Raw genomic sequence first — 26822 nt, 5'->3', positions numbered from 1 at the left:
TTCTCTGTGCCTCAGTTACCTCATCTGTAAAATGGGGATTAAGCCTCTGAGCCCCACGTGGGACAACCTGATTACCTCATATCTACCCCAGCGCTTACAGCAGTGCTCAGCACATAGTAAATGCTTAATAAATACCATAAATAAGTAATGTTCCCGTTAAGAGGAGAGGGAAAAATTAAAGCAGGCCAGGGCATATTTGAGGTGGAAATGGTCGGCCTGATATCTTAATTTCCACCAACAGGACTCTGCAGCTCATGAACAGGAGGGAATCCAGCACTGTGGGTTAGTGGCATGACACTGGTGAAGGGACAGTGGGAGAGTTGAGTTTCGCAAAGAGAATTTTGTGGGTAGCATCAAGGGAAAATAGTTTGGGTATGGAGACTAAGCAAGACACGATGACTTGAGAAAATTAGGGTGGGTCAAAGGATCGGAGGTTTGTGTGTGGAAACAGGACAGATTAACGGAGAGGCGTTTGGGAGAGACGGCAGGTGAGGATGTTATGGTCAGTGGGATTTCAGAATTGGTGAGGGTAGACATTGTGCAATGACCAGAAACAGTGAGATCCGATGTGTGTTCAAGTCAAGTGGCCGAGGTAGGGTGGAGCAGGAAGTCAGTGGAGTTGAGAAGCAATAGGAAGTAGGTAGCTGAAGGGTCATCAAGAACATCCACATGGATATTGAAGCCCCCAGGCATCAGTGAAGTGATGGAGAAAGAGAGAATGTGAGAAAGGGATCAAAATGGTTTAGAAAGTTGGAGGTAGGGCTTGGGGGGGGTGGCGATAGATGACTGTGACTAGTAATTGGAGTGGATGGTAAAGGAGGATAATGCGGGGTTCGATGGAAGGGAAAGTGAGGGATGAGGGAGGTGGAATGGTGCAGAAGCGCATTGGGGAGTGAGAAGGAGATGCCCCTCCTCCCCCTTTCCCAGTGAGTCTTGGGAAGTTGGAAAAGATGAGGGCCCCTCTAGAGAGGGTGGGGAGGGGCTGGATAGAGAAAGATGAGGGGGTTGTTGGGGAGTAAGGACAGGGATGGGCTGATTAGAGGGAGGAGATTGAGGAGGCCACGCTGGGGCCAGAGAAGTTTAAGGGTTATAGGTGAGGTTGTCAGCAACAATAACTGCTTAATCCTAATGCAAGTTCTTGGGTTCTTTAGAGTTTAGGTGTATACAGAGGGCTAGGGCTGGGTTGATGTGAAAGCAGGCAGCTGTTGATTGGCAAAAAATCTGGGTCATCATCATCACCAGGGTGTCAGACAGCCACACCTGTTTGGTGTGAGACTTCTAGACTGTGAGCCCACTGTTGGGTAGGGACAGTCTCTATATGTTGCCAACTTGTACTTCCCAAGTGCTTAGTACAGTGCTCTGCACACAGTAAGCGCTCAATAAATGCGATTGAATGAATGAATGAATGGTGTTCTCCATTGTGGATTCAGGCCGGAAAGATGAAAGAAAGGCCACTTCTTGGCTGTTCAGGAGCGAGATCTCTGGATAATGGTGAGTGTAGGCAATGATTCCAATGTTAGATGCACTTAGAGGCAGTTTGCTCCTAGGAAAGAAAGCTTCCTCAAGCAGGAATTGGAAAGAAAAAGTGGATTTCCCATCTTTACAGGCATATAGCTAGTCTACTTGGGTAGGTCAATCAGCCATATTTATTGAGTCAATCAATCAATCGTATTTATTGAGCGCTTACTGTGTGCAGAGCACTGTACTAAGCGCTTGGGAAGTACAAGTTGTCAACATATAGAGACAGTCCCTACCCAACAGTGGGCTCACAGTCTAGAAGGGGGAGACAGAGAACAAAACAAAACATATTAACAAAATAAAATAAATAGAATAGATATGTACAAGTAAAATAAATAAGTAAATAAATAGAGTAATAAATATATACACACATATATACATATATACAGGTGCTGTGGGGAAGGGAAGGAGGTAAGACGGGGGGCATGGAGAGGGGGACGAGGGAGAGAGGAAGGAGGGGGCTCAGTCTGGGAAGGCCTCCTGGAGGAGGTGAGCTCTCAGTAGGGCCTTGAAGGGAGGAAGAGAGCTAGCTTGGCAGCTGGGAAGAGGGAGGGCATTCCAGGCCAGGGGGATGACATGGGCCGGGGGTCGACGGCGGGACAGGCGAGAACAAGGCACGGTGAGGCGATTAGCGGCAGAGGAGCAGAGGGTGTGGGCTGGGCTGTAGAAGGAGAGAAGGGAGGTGAGGTAGGAGGGGGCGAGGTGATGGAGAGCCTTGAAGCCGAGGGTGAGGAGTTTCTGCCTGATCATCATCATCATCATCAATCGTATTTATTGAGCGCTTACTATGTGCAGAGCACTGTACTAAGCGCTTGGGAAGTACAAATTGGCAACATACAGAGACAGTCCCTACCCAACAGTGGGCTCACAGTCTAAAAGGGGGAGACAGAGAACAAAACCAAACATACTAACAAAATAAAATAAATGGAATAGATATGTACAAATAAAATAAATAAATAAATAAATAGAGTAACAAAAATATGTACAAACATATATACATATATACAGGTGCTGTGGGGAAGGGAAGGAGGTGAGATGGGGGGGATGGAGAGGGGGACGAGGGGGAGAGGAAGGAAGGGGCTCAGTCTGGGAAGGCCTCCTGGAGGAGGTGAGCTCTCAGCAGGGCCTTGAAGGGAGGAAGAGAGCTAGCTTGGCGGATGGGCAGAGGGAGGGCATTCCAGGCCCAGGGGATGACGTGGGCCGGGGGTCGATGGCGGGACAGGCGAGAGCGAGGTACGGTGAGGAGATCAGCGGTGGAGGAGCGGAGGGTGCGGACTGGGCTGTAGAAGGAGAGAAGGGAGGTGAGGTAGGAGGGGGCGAGGTGATGGACAGCCTTGAAGCCCAGGGTGAGGAGTTTCTGCCTGATGCGCAGATTGATTGGTAGCCACTGGAGATTTTTGAGGAGGGGAGTGATATGCCCAGAGTGTTTCTGGACAAAGATAATCTGGGCAGCAGCATGAAGTATGGATTGAAGTGGAGAGAGACACGAGGATGGGAGATCAGAGAGAAGGCTGATGCAGTAGTCCAGACGGGATAGGATGAGAGCTTGAATGAGCAGGGTAGCAGTTGGGATGGAGAAGAAAGGGCGGATCTTGGCAATGTTGTGGAGCTGAGACCGGCAGGTTTTGGTGATGGCTTGGATGTGAGGGGTGAATGAGAGGGCGGAGTCGAGGATGACACCAAGGTTGCGGGCTTGTGAGACGGGAAGGATGGTAGTGCCGTCAACAGAGATGGGAAAGTCAGGGAGAGGACAAGGTTTGGGAGGGAAGACAAGGAGTTCAGTCTTGGACATGTTGAGCTTTAGGTGGCGGGCAGACATCCAAATGGAGATGTCCTGAAGGCAGGAGGAGATGCGAGCCTGGAGAGAGGGGGAGAGAGCAGGGGCAGAGATGTAGATCTGGGTGTCATCAGCGTAGAGATGATAGTTGAAGCCGTGGGAGCGAATGAGGTCACCAAGGGAGTGCGTGTAGATCGAGAACAGAAGGGGACCAAGCACTGAACCTTGGGGAACCCCCACAGTGAGAGAATGGGAGGGGGAGGAGGAGCCTGCAAAAGAGACTGAGAAAGAACGACCGGAGAGGTAAGAGGAGAACCAGGAGAGGACGGAGTCTGTGAAGCCAAGGTCAGATAGCGTGTTGAGAAGAAGGGGGTGGTCCACAGTGTCAAAGACAGCTGAGAGGTCGAGGATTGATTGGTAGCCACTGGAGATTTTTGAGGAGGTTTTATGAGTCCTTACTGTGTGCAGAGGACTGTTCTAAGCACTAGGGACAGTACAATATAATAGACTTGGTAGCTATATTCCCTGCCCATAATCAACTTAAAGCCTAGAAGGGGAGACAGAAATTAAACTAGACCTAATAATCTCCCTCTCACCTACCTTAAGGCCAGTGTGAAGTGGGTTAGTCACAAGAATTTGAAGGCAGCATTTTTTTTAGAGGCGGGAATTTGCTGGCTGTGTGGAAGTTGTGGATTTGGACTGAGGTTTTTAAATTCTGCAGTTGGTTTTAAGTGGTCTCAAGTTAATGGAAGGTATTCAACAGCCTTGTTGGAAAGCTAATTATCAGAACTAATCGAGACTGAGGATTGATCAGATAACTAAATCCCATTTGGTTCAGCTATCTGAAATTTGTTTTTCAGACAGGCACACACCTAATTAGTCCTTAGTGCCGGTCCCCTACCTCAGTTCAGAACTGGCTGTTCAATAAACCACCTTTCTCATGATTTACTTTATATGGAAAGGTATATGGGGGGTGTGGGTATGGGGGCAAACACACAGGGTCACCTACTCGGTCCTCTCAGAGTTCTTGGGTCGGGCCTCCCTTATTCTTTCCTACCTCTCTCTCTTCCTCTCCCGTTCCCTTTTTTCATCCTTCCTCCCTCCCCAAAGATCGCTCAGAATAGCTCCTTCCGTCTTTCCCTTCCCCACCCTGGAAGTCATACCTGACTCACCACCCTGGAGAGAGCATCAAGGAACGAGACTATTGGGGAGGATTCCCCACTGAGGGGAGAGAATGCGGGCTCCTGGTACGGCCTCCACCTCTTCAGACGTGGCAGTGTGTCCATCCCAAACATGAACAGAGAAACAATAGCCCAGTGTGTGTCACTGACGTCCTGTCTGGCTGGTTCAGCAGCTGACTCAAATAAGCTCCTTGAGGTTAGGAATCATCTACCTACTCTATTGTTGTACTCTTCTTAGTGCTCAGTAGAATTCTCTGCACGTAGTGCTCAATAAGTGCTGTTGTTTGATCAATTAAGGTGTCACAGAGTTTTCCCTGTCGCTGTTCCACCTCTACCGTCAGCTAGGAAGGAGAATGGCAGAATTCTGACCTGAGGACACTCCTGTGTTGCCATTGGCTAACAATTTCCTGCCTCAGTACTCCATACTGAGAGAGCCCAAATAATAATAATAATAACAGTGGTATTTGTTAAGCCCTCACTGTGTGTCAACATTGTTCTTAGTGCTTAAATGGATGCATTTAGTCACATTGGACACAGTCCCTGTCACACATGGGCTCACAGTCTAAATAGGGGGAAGGACAGATAGTGATTCTCCAGTTTACAGATAAGGAAACCTAGGCACAGAGAAGTTAAGTGAATTTCTCAAGGTCACACAGCAGGCAGTTGGCAGAGCCAGGATTAGAACCCAGGTCCTCTGACTCCCAGAGTGCTCTTTCCTCTAGGCAAAGCTGCTGCCCAAAGTAAGACGTTTTCCTTTCCAGGAGACAGCAGGGCAGACTACTCAAAAGTGGCATGGTATGATCAGGTTCAGGTATTAACCAAGTTCATTAACAGATGGTTTTATTGACAGAAGAAAAGCAATCAGTTTTTAAAAAAATGGAGTGACTACTATTCTTTTTTCCCTTCCAGATTGCAGATTTCGGTTTGTCGAAATGGCGTATGGTGTCCCAGTCCCAGTCAAGGATCAGCAAATCTGTGCCCGAGGGAGGTACCATCATCTACATGCCCCCGGAGGACTATGAGCCCAGCCAGAAGTCACGAGCCAGTGTCAAATATGACATATACAGGTGCGGCAAGAAGATCTGCTTGCTCCCCGTTGACTGGCCTTAAAATCGAAATTAGTCAAATCAACTTGAAAACTGGAGACATGGAATGGTTAAAGGCAGGCATGGTGCATAGAATTGTCATCAGTCTGAAAGGTTGGTTCCAACCTCTTGGGTAACTGCATCAGGCTGGCTGCCTCATAACATATTAATGATTGTGATTCAAGGCATCACTTGCTGGATTAAGATTTTAGTCAGACCATTAGTCACGAGGACATTTAGCTGTTCCTTGCAAGTGGTTTCTGCTAGCTCATAGATACAAGCTAACCCTAATAAGATGCTCCCAATCAATCAGTGGTATTTATTGAGCACTTGCTGTGTGTAGAACACTGTACTAAGTGCTTGGGAAAGTAGAATGTAACACAGTTGGTAGACACGTTCCCAGCCCACAAAGAGTTTACAGTCTAGACGGGGGATACAGACATGGATATAATTAAATAAATTACAGATATGTACATAAATGCTGTGAGTCTGAGGGAGGGATAATAAAGGGAGCAAATCCAAGTGCAAGGGTGTCGCAGAAGGGGGTGAGAGAAGAGGAAATGGGGGCTGAGTCAGGGAAGGCCTCTAAGAGGAGATGTGCATTCCAAAAGACTTTGAAGGTGGGGAGCGTAGTCTTCTGTTGGATATAACGAGGGAGGGAGTTCCAGGCCGATGGTAGGATAAGGGGCAAGAGGTCAACAGCGAGGTAAGCAAGATAGAGGTACAGTGAATAGGTCAGCACTAGAGGAGTGAAATGTGCAGGCTGTGTTGTAGTGGGAGAGCAGCTAAGTAAAGTAGAAGGGGGCAAGGTGATTGAGTGCTTTAAAGCACACTCAGGAATGAATGGTAAAGAGCTCACCCCTAGGAGATGCATTTTTCTATATTACATTTCTGAAGAGCATCTCCAAACAGGGAAGAAAGCAAATAACTTGGGCTCCTTTAAATTCCAGAGTAGTCAATCGGTTTGAAGTGTTCAAATTACCTTAGCTTTCATTAATTTTCAGGCATCGTTTTTGTAGGCAGAGAAAGAAACGAAGTAGGCATTGATTATGGAAAGATTCTGATTTTTGTTATGTCTTCAAGAAGCTACTCGATCAATAATATTTAGTGAGCACATATTTTGTGCAGAGCACTGTAGTAAGCATTCATTCAATCATATTTATTAGCGCTTACTGTGTGCAAAGCACTGTACTAAGTGTTTGGGGAGAGTATAAAAGACACATTCCTTCACACAACGAGCTCACAATCTGGAGGGGGAGACAGACATTAATATGAATGGAGTAAATGAATAAATGTGACAGGTATATACAGATTTATCCAGATGTGCTATGGAGATGGGAGAGAGGATGAATGAAGGAGCAAGTAAGAGCAGCAGAGAAGGGAGTAGGGGGAAAGAAGGGCTTAGTCAGGGAAGGTTTCTTGGAGGAGATGTGCCTTCAATAAGGTTTTGAAGTTGGGGAGAGCAATTATCTGTTTGATGATAATAATAATAATGGCATTTGTTAAGCACTTACTATGTGCAAAGCACTTTTATAAGCCTGGGGGGGATACTAGGTGATCAGGTTGTCCCATGTGGGGCTCACAGTCTTAATCCCCATTTTACAGATAAGGTAACTGAGGCACAGAGAAGTTAAGTGACTTGCCCAAAGTCACACAGCTGACAATTGGCAGAGCTGGGAGGGAGGGCGTTCCAGGCCAGAGGTAGGATGTGGGCAAGAGGTCGGCAACAACGCAAATGAGATCGAGGTACAGTGAGAAGGTTGGCATTAGAGGAATGAAGTGTGCTGGCTGGGTAGTTTATAGTAGGAGAGTAGCGAGGTGATGTAGGAGTTGGCATGGTAATTAAGTGCTTTAAAACCAATGGTGAGGAGTTTTTGTTTGATGCAGAGGTGGATGGGCAACCACTGGAGTTTCTTGAGGAGTGGGGAAACCTGATCTGAATGTTTCTGAAGGAAAATGATTCGGGCAGCAGAATGGAATATGGAGTGGAGAGGGGAGAGACAGGAGCAGGGAGTTCAGTGGGGAGACTGATATAATAATCAAGACGGGCTAGGATAAGTGCTTGCATTAATGTGGTAGCAGTTTGGACGGAGTTGAAGGGGTGGATTTTGGCGATGTTGTGAAGGTAGAACTGACAGGATTTAGTGATGGCTTGAATATGTGGGTGGAACGAGAGTAAGGAGTCAAGGTTAATGCCAAGATTACGGGCTTGTGAGCCAGGAAGGATGGTAGTGCCATCAACAGTGATGGGGAAAACAGGGTTTAGGTGGGAAGATAAGTTCAGTTTTAGCCATATTACATTTGCGGTGACGGGAGGACATCCAAGTAGAAACAGTGTGGCTCAGTGGAAAGAGCACGGGCTTTGGAGTCAGAGGTCATGGTTTCAAATTCCGGCTCCGCCAATTGTCAGCTGTGTGACTTTGGGCAAGTCACTTAACTTCTCTGGGCCTCAGTTACCTCATCTGTAAAATGGGGATGAAGACTGTGAGCCCCTCGTGGGACAACCTGATTACCTTGTAACCTTCCCAGCGCTTAGAACAGTGCTTTGCACATAGTAAGCTTGCAGTTTAGAGAAGGTGTGGCTTAGTAATAATAATAATAAAAATAATAATAGTATTTGTTAAGCAATTACTAGAAAGAGCATGGATTTGGGAGTCAGAGGACGTGGGTTCTAATCGTGACTTTACCACATGTCTGCTGTTTAACCTTGGGCAAGCCAGTTAACTTCTCAGTGCCTCAGTTACCTCATCTGTAAAATGGGGATTAAGATTGAGCCCCACGTGGGACAACCTGATTGTGTCTACCTTGTATCTACCTCAGTGCTTAGAACAGTGCTTTGTACATAGTAAGCCCTTAACAAATACCATAGTCATTGTTATTATTAGAGGAAGAGACAGACATTAAAATAAAAAAATGGATATGTACATAAGTTCTGGGGGGTCAGAGAAGGGGTGAATACAGGATACAAATCCAAGTGCAAGGACAACCCAGAAGGGAGTCGGGGAAGAGGAAATGAGGGCCTTATCAGGGAAGTCCTCTTGGAAGAGATGTGCCTTTAATAAGGCCTTGCAGGTGGGGAGAGGGATCATCTGTCAGTTATGAACAAGGAAGGTGTTCCAGGCCAAAGGCAGGTTGTGGGTGAGAGGTCAGCAGTGAGGTAGACTAGATAAAATGTGTGGGCTCCAAAAGAGCCCACCCATTTTGCAGTGGGCCAGTTTAATGTTACAGAAATAGTTTGCCGCTTTTAACAATAAGAAGCAGTGTTGTCCAGTGGATAGAACATGCGTCTGGAAATCAGAAATACCTGGTTTCTAATCCCAGTTCCACCTCTTGTCTGTTGTGTGACCTTGGGCAAGGCACATAACTTCTCTGGGCTTCAGTTACCTCATCTGTAAAATGGGTATTAAGACTGTGAGGCCCATATGGGACGTAGACTATGTCCATCTTGACTAGCTTGTATCTACCCCCACAGTGCCTGGCACATATTACATAGCTAACAAACACCATTAAAAAACCCAAAAAATTCTGATGCCCTCTCAGTGTAACGTTTGTCATAAATCATTAAAGCCTTCTTTCTGCCTTTCCATGTTTTCAGTTGTCCTTTTCTAGCTGTTTGGCTAGCCTACTGTCATTAAGCTCCATTCCTCTCAAAAGAGAAAACCTCAAATTAGAATGTCACCTTCATTACTTTTGGAATGGAGTATTTTAATTCCATCTCTCTACCAAGAATGCTGACCAGTAGTGACCCAAATGGGAACTTTCACACCAGCTCCTACAGAGTCTGAAAATGAGACCCAAAAGCGATTTGCTTGCCAGTCTCTTTGCTACCATTGTGAGTCCACTGGGCTGGCTCTCCTCAAGGGAACAGTGTCCTGACTGAGCCTGCAGACCCCATGGAATCCAGGTCTTGAAGAGTAGAGTGGCCTAGTGGAAAGAGCCCGGGCCTGGGAGTCAAAGGATGTGGGTTCTAAACCCTCCTCTGTCCCTTGTCAAATGCGTGATCTCAGGAAAGTCACTTAACTTCTATGTGCCTCAGTTCCCTGTTCTGCAAAATGGGGATTCAGTACTTCTTCTCCCTCCTGCTTACTCTGTGAGCCCCATGTGGGACCTGATTATCCTGTATCTCCCCCAGGGCTTAGTACAGTGCTTGGCACAGAGTAAGCACGTAACAGAACACATTATTATTTGGAGAGGGTTCAGTTCTGGGCCTGTCATGGGGGTCAGCTGCCATGTCCAGTAGCCTAGTTTGGTTCAAATTTTACCATCATGGCCGCCTTGGACTTTGGAACATGAATCAGATTCTCCTCTTCCTCTTGTCTCCCCCTCTCCAGGGGCTAAGAACTGACCCGTTTGTGGACCTGAGGCACCCTGAGTAATGACCTGTCAGGTCAGGATCTTGGAAGTCTCCTTGCCAAAGGCACAGATTCATATCCCCCTCTCCTGGAAGCCCTCTACCAGATCCAGATCCGTCGTCCAACTGATCGCACCCCAGTCCAGGCCCGGGGCATGCCCCTTTTCCCTACCAGCTGGGAAAGAAATAACCAAGTATTTCCTCCACAAGGCCAGGCATCCATCTCACCAGGGCCACTTACGACAGGAGAAGACCCCTTAGGCCAAGTCTTAGGCCAGTTCGGTTCTTACCTCAACCCAAAAGGTTCAAGCTAGAACCACAACAGTGGTCAAACTGCAGGAGGCCCAGAGCCATTCAGTAAATCAGTCTGGCTTGCCGTAGCCCTTCTTGCCTCTAAGGATGACTACCACGTTCGTTTCTAATTGCAGGTAATTTTAGTTTCTTGAGCACATTGTTTTCATTTAGTTCTAGACTGTGAGCCCACTGTTGGGTAGGGACCGTCTCTATATGTTGCCAACTTGTACTTCCCAAGCGCTTAGTACAGTGCTCTGCACACAGTAAGCGCTCAATAAATACGATTGATTGATTGATTCTTTTCTACTTTGAACAGCTATGCAATTATTACTTGGGAAGTGTTGTCAAGGAAGCTGCCATTTGAAGGTAAGTGTTCTCTGCCTTTAAGGGGTTTTTTTTGATTAAAAGAAAATGCAATTTGAGTGTAATTATTAGGTTTTGTTTTATTTAATTGGACAAAAATGGAATGTTCATTAAAAATGATTTCCCCAGCATTTGTACCAATGTACAATGTAAACCAAGGGATAGGTAAACAGAGTGGTGGAATGAGCATGGAGATCGGGGTTTACAACCTAAGAATAGGGTGGAAAGTGGCTGGTGATGGAAGCAGAAGGACAGAGTAATACAATACAAACACAAAATCAACCTAAAAGATGAGGACAGGGGTAAATACAAGCACCATAGTACTGTGGCTAGAAGAGCAGAATTTCAGGCTTATCACGGCTCAAAATCCAACAATTTTAGCTGTGGTGCCTGCCCCAGCTGCAGCCTGCCCAGTGCTCTACCAGGAAGTCAATCAGTGGTATTTATTCAGTGCTTACTATCAATCAATCAATCGTATTTATTGAGTGCTTACTATGTGCAGAGGACTGTACTAAGCGCTTGGGAAGTACAAATTGGCAACACATAGAGACAGTCCCTACCCAACAGTGGGCTCACAGTCTAAAAGGGGGAGACAGAGAACAGAACCAAACATACCAACAAAATAAAATAAATAGGATAGAAATGTACAAGTAAAATAAATAAATAAATAAATAGAGTAATAAATATGTACAAACATACTATGTGCAGAGCACTGTAAAAACACTTGAGGGAGCCGAGTTTTGTAGGGTATATTCTGGGGAGGCAGCATATGGCTGCTGCCACTCCCTCCACTTATCTGCTTTATGACCTTGGGCAAGTCACTTCACTTTTCTGTGCCTCAGTTACTTCATTTGTAAAATGGGGATTAACAGTGTGAGCCCCATGTGGGATAACCTGATTACCTTGTATCTACCTCAGCGTTTAGAGCAGTTCTTGGCATATAGTAAGCACTTAACAAATACAATAAAAATAATAATGATGGCATTTATTAAGCACTTACTATGTGCAAAGCATTGTTCTAAGCACTGGGTATAATAATGATTAAATGAGACAGGTTGGGAAGGAGGATGCAAGAGGAGAATGGTGGGTGTGGTGCGGAAGGCCAGTTGAGGGGCTTGGGCAGTCATATTTGTTGAGCACTTACTGTGTGTGCAGAGCACTGTACCAAGCACTTGGGAGAGTACAATATAACAAAAAACACACATTCCCTACCCACAGCAAGTTTACAGTCTAGAGGGGATCCAGTGGTTTGGGGGGAGCCAAGGGGCATGCTTCCACTGCTTCTGTCTCTTCTGTCGAGATAGAGCAAGGTAGCCAAGGAATTAATGACATAATTAAGGTGAAGGTACTTAGGAAGAATAAAGGCACTGTACCAAAAACATGGTGTTGTTAATACTGTCCCATCCCCATTGAGGGAACAACAAGAAAGGTATTGGGAGACTGTGGTGGTGACAGTAGTTTGGGTAGTGCAAAAGGCCTCTGCCCTGGGGAGTAAAAGGGGAGAGTTCTGGAGGCTCTGTAGCCCCTTTATTTCCCTCTCCTTGGGCTGACATGCTCCCCTACAAGAAGACTATGTGGTTCAACATTAGAGGAGTAGAGAGGTGGGGTGAGAGGAAAAAGAAGAGGAAGAAGGGCTGGGCTGAGTTGGGTGGGTTCAGAGGGCAAAACACCAGCACATACAGAGTGAGGATTAGGAAAGGGGTGAGTGCATGTCTGTGTGTCTGGGGGATGTCGGGGACGGTTTGTATGCATCAGAAACGGCCAAGTCGTAGCTAAAGGATCTTGGGCCAAAAAGACCCAATCTGATATTGTTTAACTCAAATTTGTAAAAAAATGATTTAGGAAATAGAAATCAGGGAAAATTTGGATAATCAATCAATGGAATTATTGAGCGCTTACTATGTGCAGACCACTGTACTAAGCACTTGGGAGAGTACAGTACAACAGAATTAGCAGACAAGGTCCCTGCCCATAACGAGTTTATCATCTAGAGAGGGAAGTGGACATTAATATGAATAAATAAATAATTTATAATATAATATAAAGATATGGACATAAAACATGGACGTAATAGATTGGCATTGGGACAAATAGTAAATGTCCAAAGGTCACAGATCCAAGTGCATGGACAATGCAGAGGGGGAGAACGTGCCGAGGAAAAGAGGGCTTAATCCGGGAAGGGATAATTGGGGTTAATTTACAAAATGATAATGTATGAAAAATGCATTCTATACTATAAAAACCACGACTGTTGTGATGTCTCATTTACAGGTAGCTAACCTTGAACTGTAATCTGCTCTACATGCTTTTTGAGGGGAAAAATGTCCAGAAGTTTTTCCCAACTGGCCCATATTTTACTGGAGCTTTCTGTTCAAAACAAGTGTTTCTGGGAAAGCCAATAAACATATGATATTTGGCCATTTCACAAAATTGACTTCTACTGTGTGTATTAATGGAATGCCAGTCAGTGAGTCAGTAATATTCATTTAAGCACTCTGTGCTGAATAGTGTATACTATTTACTTGGAGAGTTCAGTAGATTTAGGAGACATGATCCCTTCCATTGAGGAGCTTACAGTTTGGGGTCGAACACAACAATGTTTAAAGATTGTACGTCAATAAGTGCTATGGAGGGTTGGGGAAAGTAGCATAAAATGTATGTGTAAGTGAAAGTTCTTTTCAACAACTGCTGCTCAGAGTTGGGCATCCAGAACAGCTGACCCAGTTCTCTTTGTCATTGAGCATAGGAATTTGCAGAAAGGAGTGGAGAAGGGGAAACAGAAAATTCTCCTCTCCATCCTCAGAAATCATCATCAACAGTATTTTTTGAGCACTTATGTGCAGAGCACTGTACTAAGTGCTTGGGAGAGTACAGTACAACAGAGTCAGCTCCCTGCTGACAATGAGCTTTCAGTCTAGAGATCATCTCTCTCGATACAAACAGGAAGAAGCTCAAAAAATCGTTCTTAGGAAGACATTTCCAGCAGTCTGTGTATTGGATGTAAAGGTTCTTAATAACATCCTTAAATTTTATATTGTTCCTATTTGGTGGTATATTTTAGTTATATTTAATATGTTTTGGGCAAAGTAAATTCCTAATCAATGTGCGATGTCTATTTTGACAGAAGTTGTCAACCCTTTGCAGATAATGTTTAGTGTGTCACAAGGAAATCGACCGGACACAAGTAAAGAAAGTCTGCCTCTTGATATTCCACACCGAGCTCTTATGATCTCTCTAATGGAGAGTGGATGGGCACAAAATCCAGATGAAAGGCCATCTTTCTTAAGTGAGTTATAAAATGTTATGTCAATCATTCGTGTCATTCCTTGAAAACTTTTATCCTAAAAGGTAATAGATACATTTGGTTGCCTGCACCAAAGCTTTCTGATGCTTCACTTGTGTCATCCCAGATTATACCCGTTTGGCAGTTTTTGTCTAAATTACAGTGAATCTTGAAATATGCTGCTCTGAATTTTAAAAGCAGGTATAATCTTAATGGCTGTTCAGTAATCACTCAGTTGCATTCAGTAGGCACCTACTCTGTGTGGAACACTGTACTAAGGGCTTGGGAGAGTACAGTGGAATTGGGAAACAAGATTCCTGACCTCAAGAAAGTTACAGTCTAGTTGGGGGAGTCTTGTGTTATGCCGTCAAGTCGTCTCCGACCTATAGCAATGCCATGGACACATCTCTCCCAGAATGCCCCACCTCCACCTGCAGTCGTTTTGGTAGTGTATCCATAATGTTTTCTTAGTAAAAATACAGAAGTGGTTTACCATTGCCTCCTTCCACGAAGTAAACTTGAGTCTTTGCCAGCGACTCTCTCCCATGCCGCTGCTACCCAGCACAGGTGAGTTTTGATGTGTAGCAGATTGCCTTCCACTCACTAGCTACTGCCCAAGCTAGGAATGGAATGGATAGGCCTCTACTTGGCTCTCTTCCTTCCGTAGTTGAGACTGGTAGGGTACTGGAAACTCTTCAGATGTGACCCTGAGAGGGGAGTCGGGGGAGACAGACAGTAAATAAAAGAAAGCAGCAGAGAGTGAGAGTGAGGTAACATAAGTGCTTCTGGGGTAAGAGGCTTTGAAGGGAAATGAGTATCCAAGTGCCTAGACGACTTCTAGGGCCTGAGGGGAAATAGTGTGACGAGGACAAAAATTAATCAGAGAATGCCTCTTGGAGGAGATGGGCTTTCGTAAGGGCTTTTGAAGCTGGGGAGAAGTGTGTTGTGCCAGATATGTAAAAGAAAAGCATTCCAAACAAGCAGGAGGACATGAGCAATAGGTCAGCGCTGAGAAAGATGAAATCGAAGCACAACAAGCAGTGAAGTTTCTCAACTGGGGTGTAGTCAAGGAGCAACAAGGATAAGTAGGGAGGAAAGCTGATTGCCTTGAAGCCAGATAACTCTTAAGAAAATACCTAGTAGAAAAGGTCTTTTTTAATATTGAAAGAAACAAGAGTTGGTAGCCTTCATTAAGTCAACTGTTTGATCTTTTAAAAAAGAATATTATGGTAATAATAATAATAATGATGGCATTTATTAAGTGCTTACTAGAGTGCAAAGCACTGTTCTAAGCACTGGGGAGGTTACAAGGTGATCAGGTTGTCCCACGGTGGGCTCACAGTTTTAATCCGCAATTTTATAGATGAGGTAACTGAGGCACAGAGAAGTTAGGTGACTTGCCCAAAGTCACACAGCTGACAACTGGCAGAGCTGGGATTTGAACCCATGACCTCTGACTCCAAAGCCCATGCTCTTTCCATTGAGCCACGTGTGCATATAAGATCAAGGAAAGCAATAGCGTGGGCTAGTGAATAGAGCAGGACCTAGGTTCTAATCCCAACTCCAACTCTTGTTTGCTGTGCGATCAATCCTCTTGTCTGCTGTGCGATCAGTCAGTCATGCTTATTGAACACTTTCTGTGTGTGGGGCGCTGTACTAAGCACTTGGAGGAGTACAATACAGTATGACAGACATTCCCTGTCCATGACAAGTTTATTGTCTAGAGGGGTAGACAGACATTAATATGAATAAATAAATTATGAATATGTACATAAGTGCTGTGAGGCTGGGGGTGGGTGCTGAGTAAGTCGGTGATGCATAAGGGAGAAGGAAATAAGGATTTTGTCAGGAAAGGCCTCTGGAGGAGCTATCCCCTTCAGTAAGGCTTAGAAAGTGGGGAGAGTAGAACAGTGCTTCACACATAGTAAGTGCTTAACAAATGCCATCATTATTAAGAGGGAGGACATTCCAGACCAGAGGCAGTACGTGGGTGAGAGGTTGATAGTGAGATAGACGAGATGGAGGTACACTGTGTAGGTAAGCATTAAAGGAGTGAAATGTGCAGACTGGGGTGTAGTAGGAGAGTAGCAAGGTGAGGTAGGTGGGGGCAAGGGGATTTAATGCTGTAAAGCTGATGGTAAGGAGTTTCTGTTTGATGCGAAGGTGGATGGGCAATCACTGGAGTTTCTTGAGCAATGGAGAAACATGGACTGAACATTTTTAGAGAAAAATGATCCTGGCAGCAGAGCGAAGTATGGACTGGTGTGGGGAGGGACAGGAGGCAGGGAGGTCAGCAAGGAGGCTGCTATAGTAATCAAGGAGGGACAGGATAAGTGACTGTGTCAACATGGTAGCAGTTTGGATGGAGAGAAGGGATGGATTTTCACGATGTTGTGAAGGTTGAACCGAAGGATTTAGTGATAGATTGAATATGTGGGTTGAATGAGTGAGAGGAGTCAAGGAGAATGTCAAGGCTATGGGCTTGTGAGATAGGAAGGATGGTGGTGGTGTCTTCAGTTATGGGAAAGTCGGGGGAAGGACAGGGTTTGTGTGGGAAGATAAGGAGTTCTGTTTTGGACATGTTAAGTTTGAGTAGAAATGTCTTGAAGACAGAAAGAAATGTGAGACTGCAGAGAGGAAGAGAGCTCAGGGCTGGAAATGTAGATCGGGGGATCATCCACCTAGAGGTGGCTGTTGAAGCCATGGGAGTGAATGAGTTTTCCAAGGGAGTAGGCGTAGATGGAGAATAGAAGGGGATCCAGAACTGCAATTTGAGGGAAGTTAGGGGGTGGAAGGCAGAGGAGGAATCCGCAAAAGAGACTGAGAACTCATTCATTCAGTCCTATTTATTGAGCACTTACTATATGCAGAGCACTGTACTAAGCGCTTGGGAAGTACAAATGGGCAACATATAGAGACGGTCCCTACCCAACAATGTGCTCACAGTCTAGAAGGGGGAGACAGACAACAAGACAAAACAAGTAGACAGGCTTCAACAATAATAATGATGATGGCATTTGTTAAGCGCTTAGCTTGTGCAAAGCACTGTTCTAAGCTCTGGGGAGGATCCAAGATGAAGTACCATCAATTCATCAGAATCAATTCAATCAATCAAAATCAATACCATCAGAATAGAGTTATAGCTATGTACACATCATTAATAAAATAAATATAGTAAATATGTACAAATAAAATAGAGTATTAAATATGTACAAATATATAGTAATAATAATAATTTTGGTATTTGTTAACTGCATACTATGTGCCAAGCACTGTTCTAAGCACTGGGGGAGATACAAAGTAATCAGGGTGTCCCACATGGGGCTCACAGTCTTAATCCCCATTTTCCAGATGAGGGAACTGAGGCCCAGAGAATTTAAGTGACTTGCCCAAAGTCACACAGCTAAGTGGTGGAGCTGGGATTAGAACCCATGACCTCTGACTCCCAAGCCTGTGCTCTTTCCACTGAGCCATGCTGCTTCTTTATATAGAAGTGCTATGGGGAGGGCAAGGAGGTAGGGCAGAGGGAGCGCTCAATAAATACGATTGATTGATTCTCTGCCTCCCCCTTCTAGACTGTGAGCCCACTGTTGGGTAGGACCATCTCTATATGTTGCCAACTTGTACTTCCCAAGTGCTTACTACAGTGCTCTGCACACAGTAAGCGCTCAATAAATACAATTGATTGATTCTCTGTCTCCCCCTTCTAGACTGTGGGCCCACTGTTGGGTAGGGACCATCTCTATATGTTGCCAACTTGTACTTCCCAAGCGCTTAGTACAGTGCTCTGCACACAGTAAGCGCTCAATAAATACAATTGATTGATTGATTGAGGGAGGGGGGCAGTGGGGAGGGGAGGAGGAGGAGGAGAGGAAAAGCCGGGGGGTTCAGTATGGTACGGCCTCCTGGAGGAGGTGAGCTCTCAGTAGAGCTTTGAAGGGAGGAAGAGAGCTAGTTTGGCAGGTATTTGGAGGGAGGGCATTCCAGGCCAGGGGAAGGACGTGGGCCGGGGGTCGACGGTGGGACAGGCAAGAACGGGGCACAATGAGGTTAGCGGCAGAGGAGCGGATTGTGCAGGCTGGGCTGGAGAAGGGGAAAAGTGGGGTGAGGTAGGAGGGGGCGAGGTGATGGAGAGCCTTGAAGCCGAGAGTGAAGAGTTTTTGCTTGTGTCGAAGGTTGACAGGCAACCACTGGAGATTTTTGAGGCGGGGAATGACATGCCCAGAGCATTTCTGTACAAAGACAGTCCAGGCAGCAGAGTGAAGTATAGACTGAAGTGAGGAGAGACAGGAGGATGGGAGATCAGAGGAGGCTGATGCAGTAATCCAGTCGGGATAGAATGGGAAATTGAACCAGCTAGGTAGCTGTTTGGATGGAGAGGAAAGAGTGGATCTTGGCGATGTTGTGGAGGTGAGACTGGCAGGTTTTGGTGACGGATTGGATGTGTGGGGAGGATGAGAGAGCAGAGTCAAGGATGACACCAAGGTTACGGGCTTGTGAGACGGGAAGGATGGTATTGCCATCTAAAGTGACAGAAGTTGGGGAGAGGACAGTTTGGGAGGGAAGATAAGGAGTTCAGCCTTGGACTGAGACGCCAGAGAGGTAGGAGGTAAGAAACCTTTGGCAAGTCTCTTTAGTTTTCTGTGCCTCAGTTCCCCCTTCTGTAAAGTGGGGATTAAGGCTGTGAACCCCATGTGGAAAATGAACTTTGTCCAACCTGACTAGCTTTTATCTACCCCAGCGCTTAGTATAGTGCCTGGCACAGAGTAAGTACTTAACAAGTACAAAAAAAAGTAAAAAAAAAAGAAATCTCTCTGCTTTTTTGTTAAAATGGAGATAGCTTTCTGACTTTTCCCTTTTCCCCTTTGCCTTATGTTACTCACTAATGATACCCTGAGGTTTCCAATAACCCAGGGGTTATGTTTTTGCAGAATCCTTGGTTGAGAAATTTTCACTGTAGAACTCACCCCATGTCCATGACTGGCAAATGCCCCCAACATTTTCTTCCACTATATCCAGAGTCGTGGATTGTCAGAAGACCATTTCCTAATTCCACTGCTGCATCCCAGCCCAGAGGTGTGGTGAAAATGCACATTCTCGCAGAACTGAGTGTAAACTAGGCCCTTTGCCAGGGCCGGCGATTTGTTCAGTTTACAAAGGGACTATTTAGTGCATAGCATCAGTGCATGTGGCAATGCACTGATTCATTTACTCTTGCACTGATACATTCACCTGGTGGTCTGAAAGAGTTAGAACTCCCAAAGAACTTCGTTTACTACTGGGGAGAAATTTCAGCACTGGGAAGAGTTGGGCTCATTACCTTTTCATCTACATACCATTTGTAAGATTTGTGAAACAAGATATCAGGGACCAATTATAGATGGTCAGACTGGTTCTGTAACTAGGATTGGCTGATAGTGGTATTTATATTGGTTGACTCACCATCTATTTTTAAAAATATACTGCTGCCTATTTTATGTCTCATGATCTGGCTGTTGCAAAACTCTTGGGATAAATGCTTTAGTGATTTTAGTACCACTAGATGTTGTCTTTAACTCCTCATCTTTTAGCCACTTTTCAAAAAGTGTAAGAATCCTCGTCTTTTAGCCACTTTTCAAAAAGTGTAAGAAATAAATCCATATAGCACTATAGTGTTTTATCCATTCTGATAGCTCAGAATCATAATATCATAATAATAATAATAATAATAATAATGGTATATGTTAAGTGCTTATTATGTGCAAAGCACTGTTCTAAGCGCTGGGGTAGATACAAGGTAAGTTGTCCCACGTGGGGCTCACAGTCTTAATCCCCATTTTACAGGTGAGGGAACTGAGGCCCAGAGAAGTGAAGTGACTTGCCCAAAGTCACACAGCTGACAAGTGGCGGAGCTGGGATTTGAACCCACGACCTCGGACTCCAAAGCCCGGGCTCTTTTCCACTGAGCCACGCTGCTTCTTGCCTAATGATCCAATTCATTTTAAAGGAACCATGAAAGATCGGCCATGTGTCTATTATTAGCAATTGAGTTTGAGGGTCTGGGGAATACTGGGACAGAAAATGAGCAGAGACTAAGTGTGGAGAGAGGGAAAAAAAGCAAGGTTGGAGTTATCAAAGGAGGAAAGTACATAAAGAAAAAAAAGCTTGAATATGAAACTGGGGAACTAATATCAGTCTTCTCTCCCCGTTTTTTCTCTCCCTTTGTTCTTTCTCTCTCCTGTTTTTTCTCTCCCCCATTCTTTCTCTCCCTCATTCTTTCTCCTCCATCTTCTTCCTCTTCCCCATTCTCTCTCCATATTCTCTCTCCCAGTTCTGTCTCCCTCATTATCTCTCCCTGTTCCTTCTTTCCCGGCATTTTTCCTCTTCCCCATTCTCTCATTCCATGTTCTCTCTCACCTGTTCTCAATCTCTCCCGATTCTTTCTCTCCCAGGTCTCTGTGTCCCCAATCTCTGGCTCACCTGTCTTACCCCCACTTCTCTCTTCTTGCCCATTCCTTCTTTCCCTACATTTTACATCTCTCTTCCCCTATGTTGTCTCTCTCTCTCTCTCTCTCTCTCTCTCTCTCTCTCTCTCTCTCCCCCTCTCCCCCCCTCCCCCCTCTCTCTCTCTCCCTCTCTCTCTCTCTCTCTCTCTCTCTCTCTCTCTCTCTCTCCCTCTCTCTCCCTCTCTCTCTCTCTCTCTCTCTCTCCCTCTCTCCCTCACATTCTGGAGTAAGGGCATCCTTGGGTCCTATTTCCAATTTTAAAAATATAGACTTAAGTGAACACCCTCTGAGGCCACACAAAATAAAATATCTAACTCATTTAAGGTTACAGATGTTTTTATACATTAGCTGTATTACCATTAATTAACCAGAAATTGTATTTTCTTATTTAGAATGTTTAATAGAACTTGAGCCAGTTCTGAGAACATTTGAAGAAATTACCTTTCTAGAAGCTGTTCTTCAACTGAAGAAAACCAAGGTAAATAGGAATTGAAAAATGCAAGTTGACAATCATTGCAGTGGTAATCTATTGAACAAAACATTTTCTCTCTGGGATTTTCTTTTCTCACTTTCCAATTTTTTCATGAATAAGGGCTAAACTTTTTCTGTCCTTATATTTTCCTGTGGCCCCCTGTGATGTAGCACTGAGGAGGAGGGGGTCAGAAGGAGGGGGAACTAAGTCATTAATCGATCAATCAATCAGTGGTATTTATTGAGCACTTACTATGTGCAGAGCACTGTATTCAGTGCTTCGGGGAGAGTACAATACAACAGAATTAGACACTTTCCCTGCCTACAATGAGCTTACAGCGTAGAAGGGGAGACAGACATTAATATAAATAATTTATAAAATGTAATTTAAAGATAGGTACAAAAGCGATGTGGGGTTGAGGGAGGGCAAATATCAAATGCCCAAAAGTCACAGATCCAAGTGCATAAATGACACAGAAGAGAGACGGAGCTGGGGAAAAGAGGACTTAACTGGGAAAGAAAGGCTTCCTGGAGATGTGACCTTTAGCTTTCCCTCCACAGCCTCTTGGGCGAGGTGGGCAGTCAGAGCCAAATCACCCTTCCCTTTGGAACTTGAAAGGGGCTGAAGTGGAGCTAAGATGGGGGATCCACTTTTGAATCAGGCCCTTTCTGGAATGCCATGTGTCTGTAGACCAACGCATTCAATTGTATTTATTGAGCACTTACTGTGGGCAAACCAGTGTACTAAGCAATATACTAGTGCTAACTCCAGAACTGGATGGGGACTAGGGTTTCCCTCACCCCCGACTTTGCTCCAGACAGAGCTCCTCTCCTCTCAGGCCAAACCACGCCACCTTGGAGGCCCACTTAGCCCAGGTCCCACAGGCAGCCAGGGGGCCGGCATTGGCCCACAGGCTCCGGAGGTGGAGCTTCTGCTGGAAGCTCCAGGTTAGCCTTCCTGTAGCCCATCGGGATCTGGCATTGGGCCAGCCGGGCTTTTTTAGTCCCCCTCCACATAGCTCCAGGTCTAAATGGGGACTTTGTGAGCGATCTCTGCCTGGTTGAATGGGGGAGGATGGCCCCTGGGAGCCACACCTGCTCCAAAGCTCTGCCCTGAGCTTGCCCCCATGCTCAAAGTGAAAGGGCAATACCCAGAGGGTGACCCGTGGAGCTTTCTCACTTATCCTTAGGAATATGTCATGGGGACCAGGGAAGCAGAGGCTCAGAAAGGAGGCAGAGAGAAAACTGATGGTTAAGAAAAACAGCAGGTGGTCATATGAGGGAGAAAGGGCCTAAGGCAGACGTTTGCAAGAGACATTGCAAAGCAAAAAAATTTGGTTAGCGTTTTCTTCCAGCAGTGGCACTTCACAGCCCAAACTCGAGATCTAAGTCATTACTGTAAAAAAAGATGTGTGAATGTGGCTCTGGCCAGACAGAAGTTACCAAATGCTAAAACGAAAGTGGCAAGGGCATAAGCCAAGATGGAATTAACCCTTTTAAGAAATATTGTTCTTAAATTCCCCAGTTTATTTTCATTGTCCTGATTTAGAAGGGCGGTACAGACACAGTTAAGCAATCACCTGTTGCATAGTGAGGTGTGGGAAAGAATCCGAAGCACCCCCAAAGAGGTGGGTGAGGATCAGGCCTGGGTGAGGATCAGGCCTGGGCAAGGATCCTCCAGCCTGGAGCCAGCCCAGAGCATGCTGATACATCCTGGCCTTGACTCTTAAGAGTCCTGGGGATCAGGGACCAAAAGCTGGCATTCTCCTCAGGAATTCTCCTCAGTTTGCCCTCTAGACTGTAAACTCCTCATGGCTAGAAACGTGTCTACCAACTTTGTTATATTGTACTTTCCCAAGCTCAGGAAATGCTAGCAAATATAATTAATTGATTATTGATGGACGTCATTCATTCATATTTATTGAGCGCTTACTGTGTGCAGAGCACTGTACTAAGTACTTAGCACTGTAGTAAGCTCTTATGTCAGTCAATAGCTCTGCCCCATACTATAGAGATATTTCAGTCAGACAGGTCTTGGTTCTGTGTTTTGGACATGGAAGTACAGGAAGGAGCTCACCAGCAGGAGTGCATTTGGCTGGATTCTTTGGGTAGGGCTCCAGAAGGCACAGCGACTCATTCCCTGAAGATGTGCAACCTGACCTCAGTCCCCTTCCTAATCCTCTCAGAGCTTTTCTTTTCTTTGAGGGCAGCTAAGGCGCCAGAAGGGTTCTCCACTTCCTCTGCACTTTCCGGCAGTGTGCCTCTTCCAGAAATAGACAGTGACCTAAGCAAAGTCCTTAGCCTCCCACGGAGTTCCTGAAACTTGGATCCATTCTCTCTGGCTTTACCTCTTCCCAGGAATAGTATTTCTCCATTTTTATTGACTCCCATCCCCATTGCCCACACCAGCTGTTTCAGACTTTTAAATCCCTCTTGCAATCCCCTGCCTCCCCCGTCTCTTGCCCTTAATGTCCCATCCATATACATCATCAGTAAAACTGAAACCCTCAAGTGTGAGCTTCCAAAATTCTCTCCTGCTCCTTTCTTTTCTCTCCCTCCACCTGCTCCATCTTCAACTCTCCCATCCTTCTCAATAGTATCTCAAAAGGAAATCTCTACCTCCTCTCAAAATCTACCCTCTCCTCCTGAAATGTCTTTATACTGTACTCTCCCAAGCCCTTAGTGCGCTGTACACAGTAAGTGCTCAGTGAATGTGTTTGTGCCTCAGATCCTATTCCTTTGCTTTAAGGTGTGAACAGTTGCCCACTCCCTGACCCCAATCTTCAGCTACTCACATTCCACAGGATCTTTACCCACTGCTTTCATACCTGCTAATGTAACCCCTAATTGTAAAAAAACTCTGCTTTGACCCCTTGGCACCCTCCCTCCTTCCATTCCTCTCCAAACTTCTTGAGTGAGTTGTCTAAACTCATTTCCTCCACTTCCTCTCCTCCAACTCTCTCCTCAACCTCCCTGTAATCTGGCTTCTAGCCCCTTCATTCCACAGAAGTAGCCTTCTCTAAGGTCACCAATGACCTCCTTCTTTCCAGGTCCATCTTAATCCTCCTTGACCTTTTTGATGCCTTTGACACTGGGGACAACCCTTTTTCCTGGAAACATCTAATCTTGGATTCACTGACACTGTCCTTCCCCAGTTGGCCTCCTATCTCTCTGAGGATTCATTCTCAGTCACTTTCGTGGGCTTCTCCTCTGCCTCCCACCCCCTAACTCGGGGAGTCCCTCAAGGCTCAATTCTGGGTCCCCTTCTATTCTCTGTCTACAAAACCTCCCTTGGAGAACACATTTGTTCTCGTGGCTTCAAGTACCACCTCTATGTGGATGATACCCAAATCTAAGTCTCCAGCCCTGATATCTCTCTTTCTCTGCAATATTGTATTTCCTCCTGCCTTTAGGACATCTCTACTTAGTTGTCCCGCTGACACCTCAAACTTAATATGTCCAAAACAGAACTCCTCACCTTCCCACCAAATGCTACCCAACCCTTGACTTTCCCATCGCCATAGACAGCATCAGTCAATCAGTGGTATTCATGGAGTGCTCACTGTTCAATTGTATTTACTGAGCACTTACTCTGTACAAAGCACTGTACTAAGCACTTGGGAGAGCACATACAACAGAATTAGCAGACATATTCCCTGACCATAATGACCATCCTTCCCAGTTTCACCAGCCCATAATCTTAGCGTTGTCCTCAACTCATCTGTCTCTCATTGAATCCATGCATTCAATGCCACCTCCAGAACATGTGTAGAATCCGCATCAATCAGAAATGCTTTACCGTCAGCTTTAAAGCACTGTCAGCTCTCTCCTTCCTAGCTTACCTTGCAGGTCTCCTACAACAATCCAAGGTGCAAACTCAGCTTCTCTACCACACTGCTCTCTGTACCTCAGTCTCCTTTAGCCCTCTGCAGGGAAGAACATAAATGCTTTCTGTGTGCAGAGCACTGTGCTAAGCTCTGAGAAAGAATTCACCCCAGAGGGAATTAGATATATGTCCTCCCACTGGTCTGGGAACTCCCTATCCCTTCATATCTGGCAGTCCACCCTTATTTCCACCTTTTGATACCTCCTAAAATCACATCTCCTCCAGTAGGTCTTCCCTGATGAAGTCCTCATTTCTCCTACCTGCTTTCCCCTCTGCATCAGCTGTGCACTTGGCTGGGTAGCACTTAAGCACTTTGATACTCACACCACCCTCACAGCACTCATGTGTACATATTCTCACACTGTGCCATTTCCCCATCTGTAATTTATTTTGCTGTCTGCCTCCCTGTGTAGCCTGTAAGCTCCTCGTGGGCATAGAACATATCGACCAACTCTTGTACTTTTCCAAGTGCTTAATACAGTACTGTGAACACGGTGAGCTCCCATTAAATGCCATTGACTAATCTCAGACTGTCTCACCTTCCTAACAGGCTGTGGACTGTGGCTGTGGGTTCTTCACTGTCCATATAAGCTCTTCAAGGGGACATGTAGCTCAGACTGGGCAGGGACATACTAGTGACCGTGCTCCTTTCTCGGCAAATGTTTTCTAGCACCTCCATAAACACACACACAACACAAAATAAAGGCTGAGGAACACAGTGACTCTGACTTTGGGCAAGTCACTTAAATTCTCTGGGCCCCAGTTACCTCATCTGTAAAATGGGGATTAAGAGTGTGAGCCCCACGTGGGACAACCTGATTAGCTTTTATCTACCCCAGGACTTAAAACAGTGCTTGGCACATAGTAAGTGCTTAACAAATACCATCATTCTGATTTTTAAATTTTCTACCTGAGGTTCAGAAGAGAAATGTGAATGGGTGTATTTGGCGTTCTACTCTTAATTCAACAATTATAAAAAGGGAATCGGAGAGTTCTCTATTTAGTCCAAACAGAACTATCAGTACATTGTATCTGAGTAAACTCTACAAGTCCTTAGAAACTAATTTTTTAAAGGCAAAATCTAATACTGAAGCAGTCAATGTTTTTTAGTTATCTGAACTTTTTATTAGACTCTGTATCCATTCACCTAGTGCCTAAATAGGTTGAAGGTTCATTACATTTTAGTTTCTTCCCTGTTTTTAGTCTTCAGTGTTTTTGAATAGCTCTGATCTTTGAGGATATTTATTTGGAATTTTTAAGCGTCATTTTTTCATGTATTTTCTCTAGAATTTTAGAAAGATATCCTGGATTCTGATTGATTTGAGGTTCTAATAAGTTTTAATCATAGCTAAGATTGCCAAGTACTCTTTGCTATCTATTTATTTTTCTTCCACATATGAGTTGATTTACAACATTTGGTTAAAAACAAAATTGCTATGTTCATTTTCATTAAAAAATGCTTGAAAGCATACTATGAACACATGAAAAATATCAGAGTCCTGAGAACTAATTTGACTGTTGAACATCAGATAAAATTCTCACATTTCAGATTTTTCTCTATGTATTTGTTACCCATATAAAGTGAGTATGACATTAAATGAATTGAAATTTGATTTGTATTAGAAGAATGCATTCCCCGTTATTTCTCCTGCAACTAGAATTACAGCAGCAGGTATATTCTCTAGTTACAGAATGAGTCGAATATCATCCGTTTATGTTCCAAGAAGGAGGTGGAGTTAACGCTCAACATTCCTCTAAATGAACATCCACAAGAGGTAAAGAGATTCTTTTACTGTTTTACTACTGTTCCTATTTTAGAATGGTCACTTCCATTTATAGCCTTTCCAGAGGTATTTATTTTCTTCGGGAGAGCTAGAAAGAATGACTGTGGAATTCGGGAAAGCAGTTACAGTCAAGTGCTCAAGAATAGCAGGAGAAATCATCTTTCCACTTCTTCCTTTCCTTTTTATATATTTTTTAAAATCAGTTTTCGATTTTCAGTGGTCCGTACATGTAACTGTTGAGTGGGTTCTCTATATGCAAATAACAATGTGTTGCATTTGATTACATAAAGAATTATATATGTGTGTGTGTGTGTTTATATGTAACATATAAAACACAAATATAT

General features: G+C 44.9%; 1 protein-coding gene and 1 non-coding gene across 2 annotated transcripts in view; one reads left to right on the top strand and one right to left on the bottom strand.

Moving 5' to 3' along the window:
• RIPK2 (receptor interacting serine/threonine kinase 2) overlaps positions 1-26822 on the top strand; it is a 65113-nt gene that overhangs the window by 31809 nt on the left and 6482 nt on the right. The window contains exons 5-9 of the mRNA XM_038745645.1: positions 5386-5543; positions 10523-10572; positions 13694-13855; positions 20730-20815; positions 26380-26469. Of these exons, the coding sequence (XP_038601573.1) occupies positions 5386-5543; positions 10523-10572; positions 13694-13855; positions 20730-20815; positions 26380-26469 (546 nt within the window). The remainder of the gene's footprint in view (positions 1-5385; positions 5544-10522; positions 10573-13693; positions 13856-20729; positions 20816-26379; positions 26470-26822) is intronic.
• Positions 14430-14569, bottom strand: LOC119927545. The gene has a single exon (XR_005450539.1). It is a non-coding gene; the product is annotated as a small nucleolar RNA SNORA7 (small nucleolar RNA).

Source organism: Tachyglossus aculeatus, chromosome 4, assembly GCF_015852505.1.
Source record: "Tachyglossus aculeatus isolate mTacAcu1 chromosome 4, mTacAcu1.pri, whole genome shotgun sequence".
In the NCBI taxonomy this organism is placed as follows: domain Eukaryota; kingdom Metazoa; phylum Chordata; class Mammalia; order Monotremata; family Tachyglossidae; genus Tachyglossus; species Tachyglossus aculeatus.
Note: the sequence above shows the minus strand (reverse complement) of the source record. Positions and strands in the feature narration are given on the sequence as shown.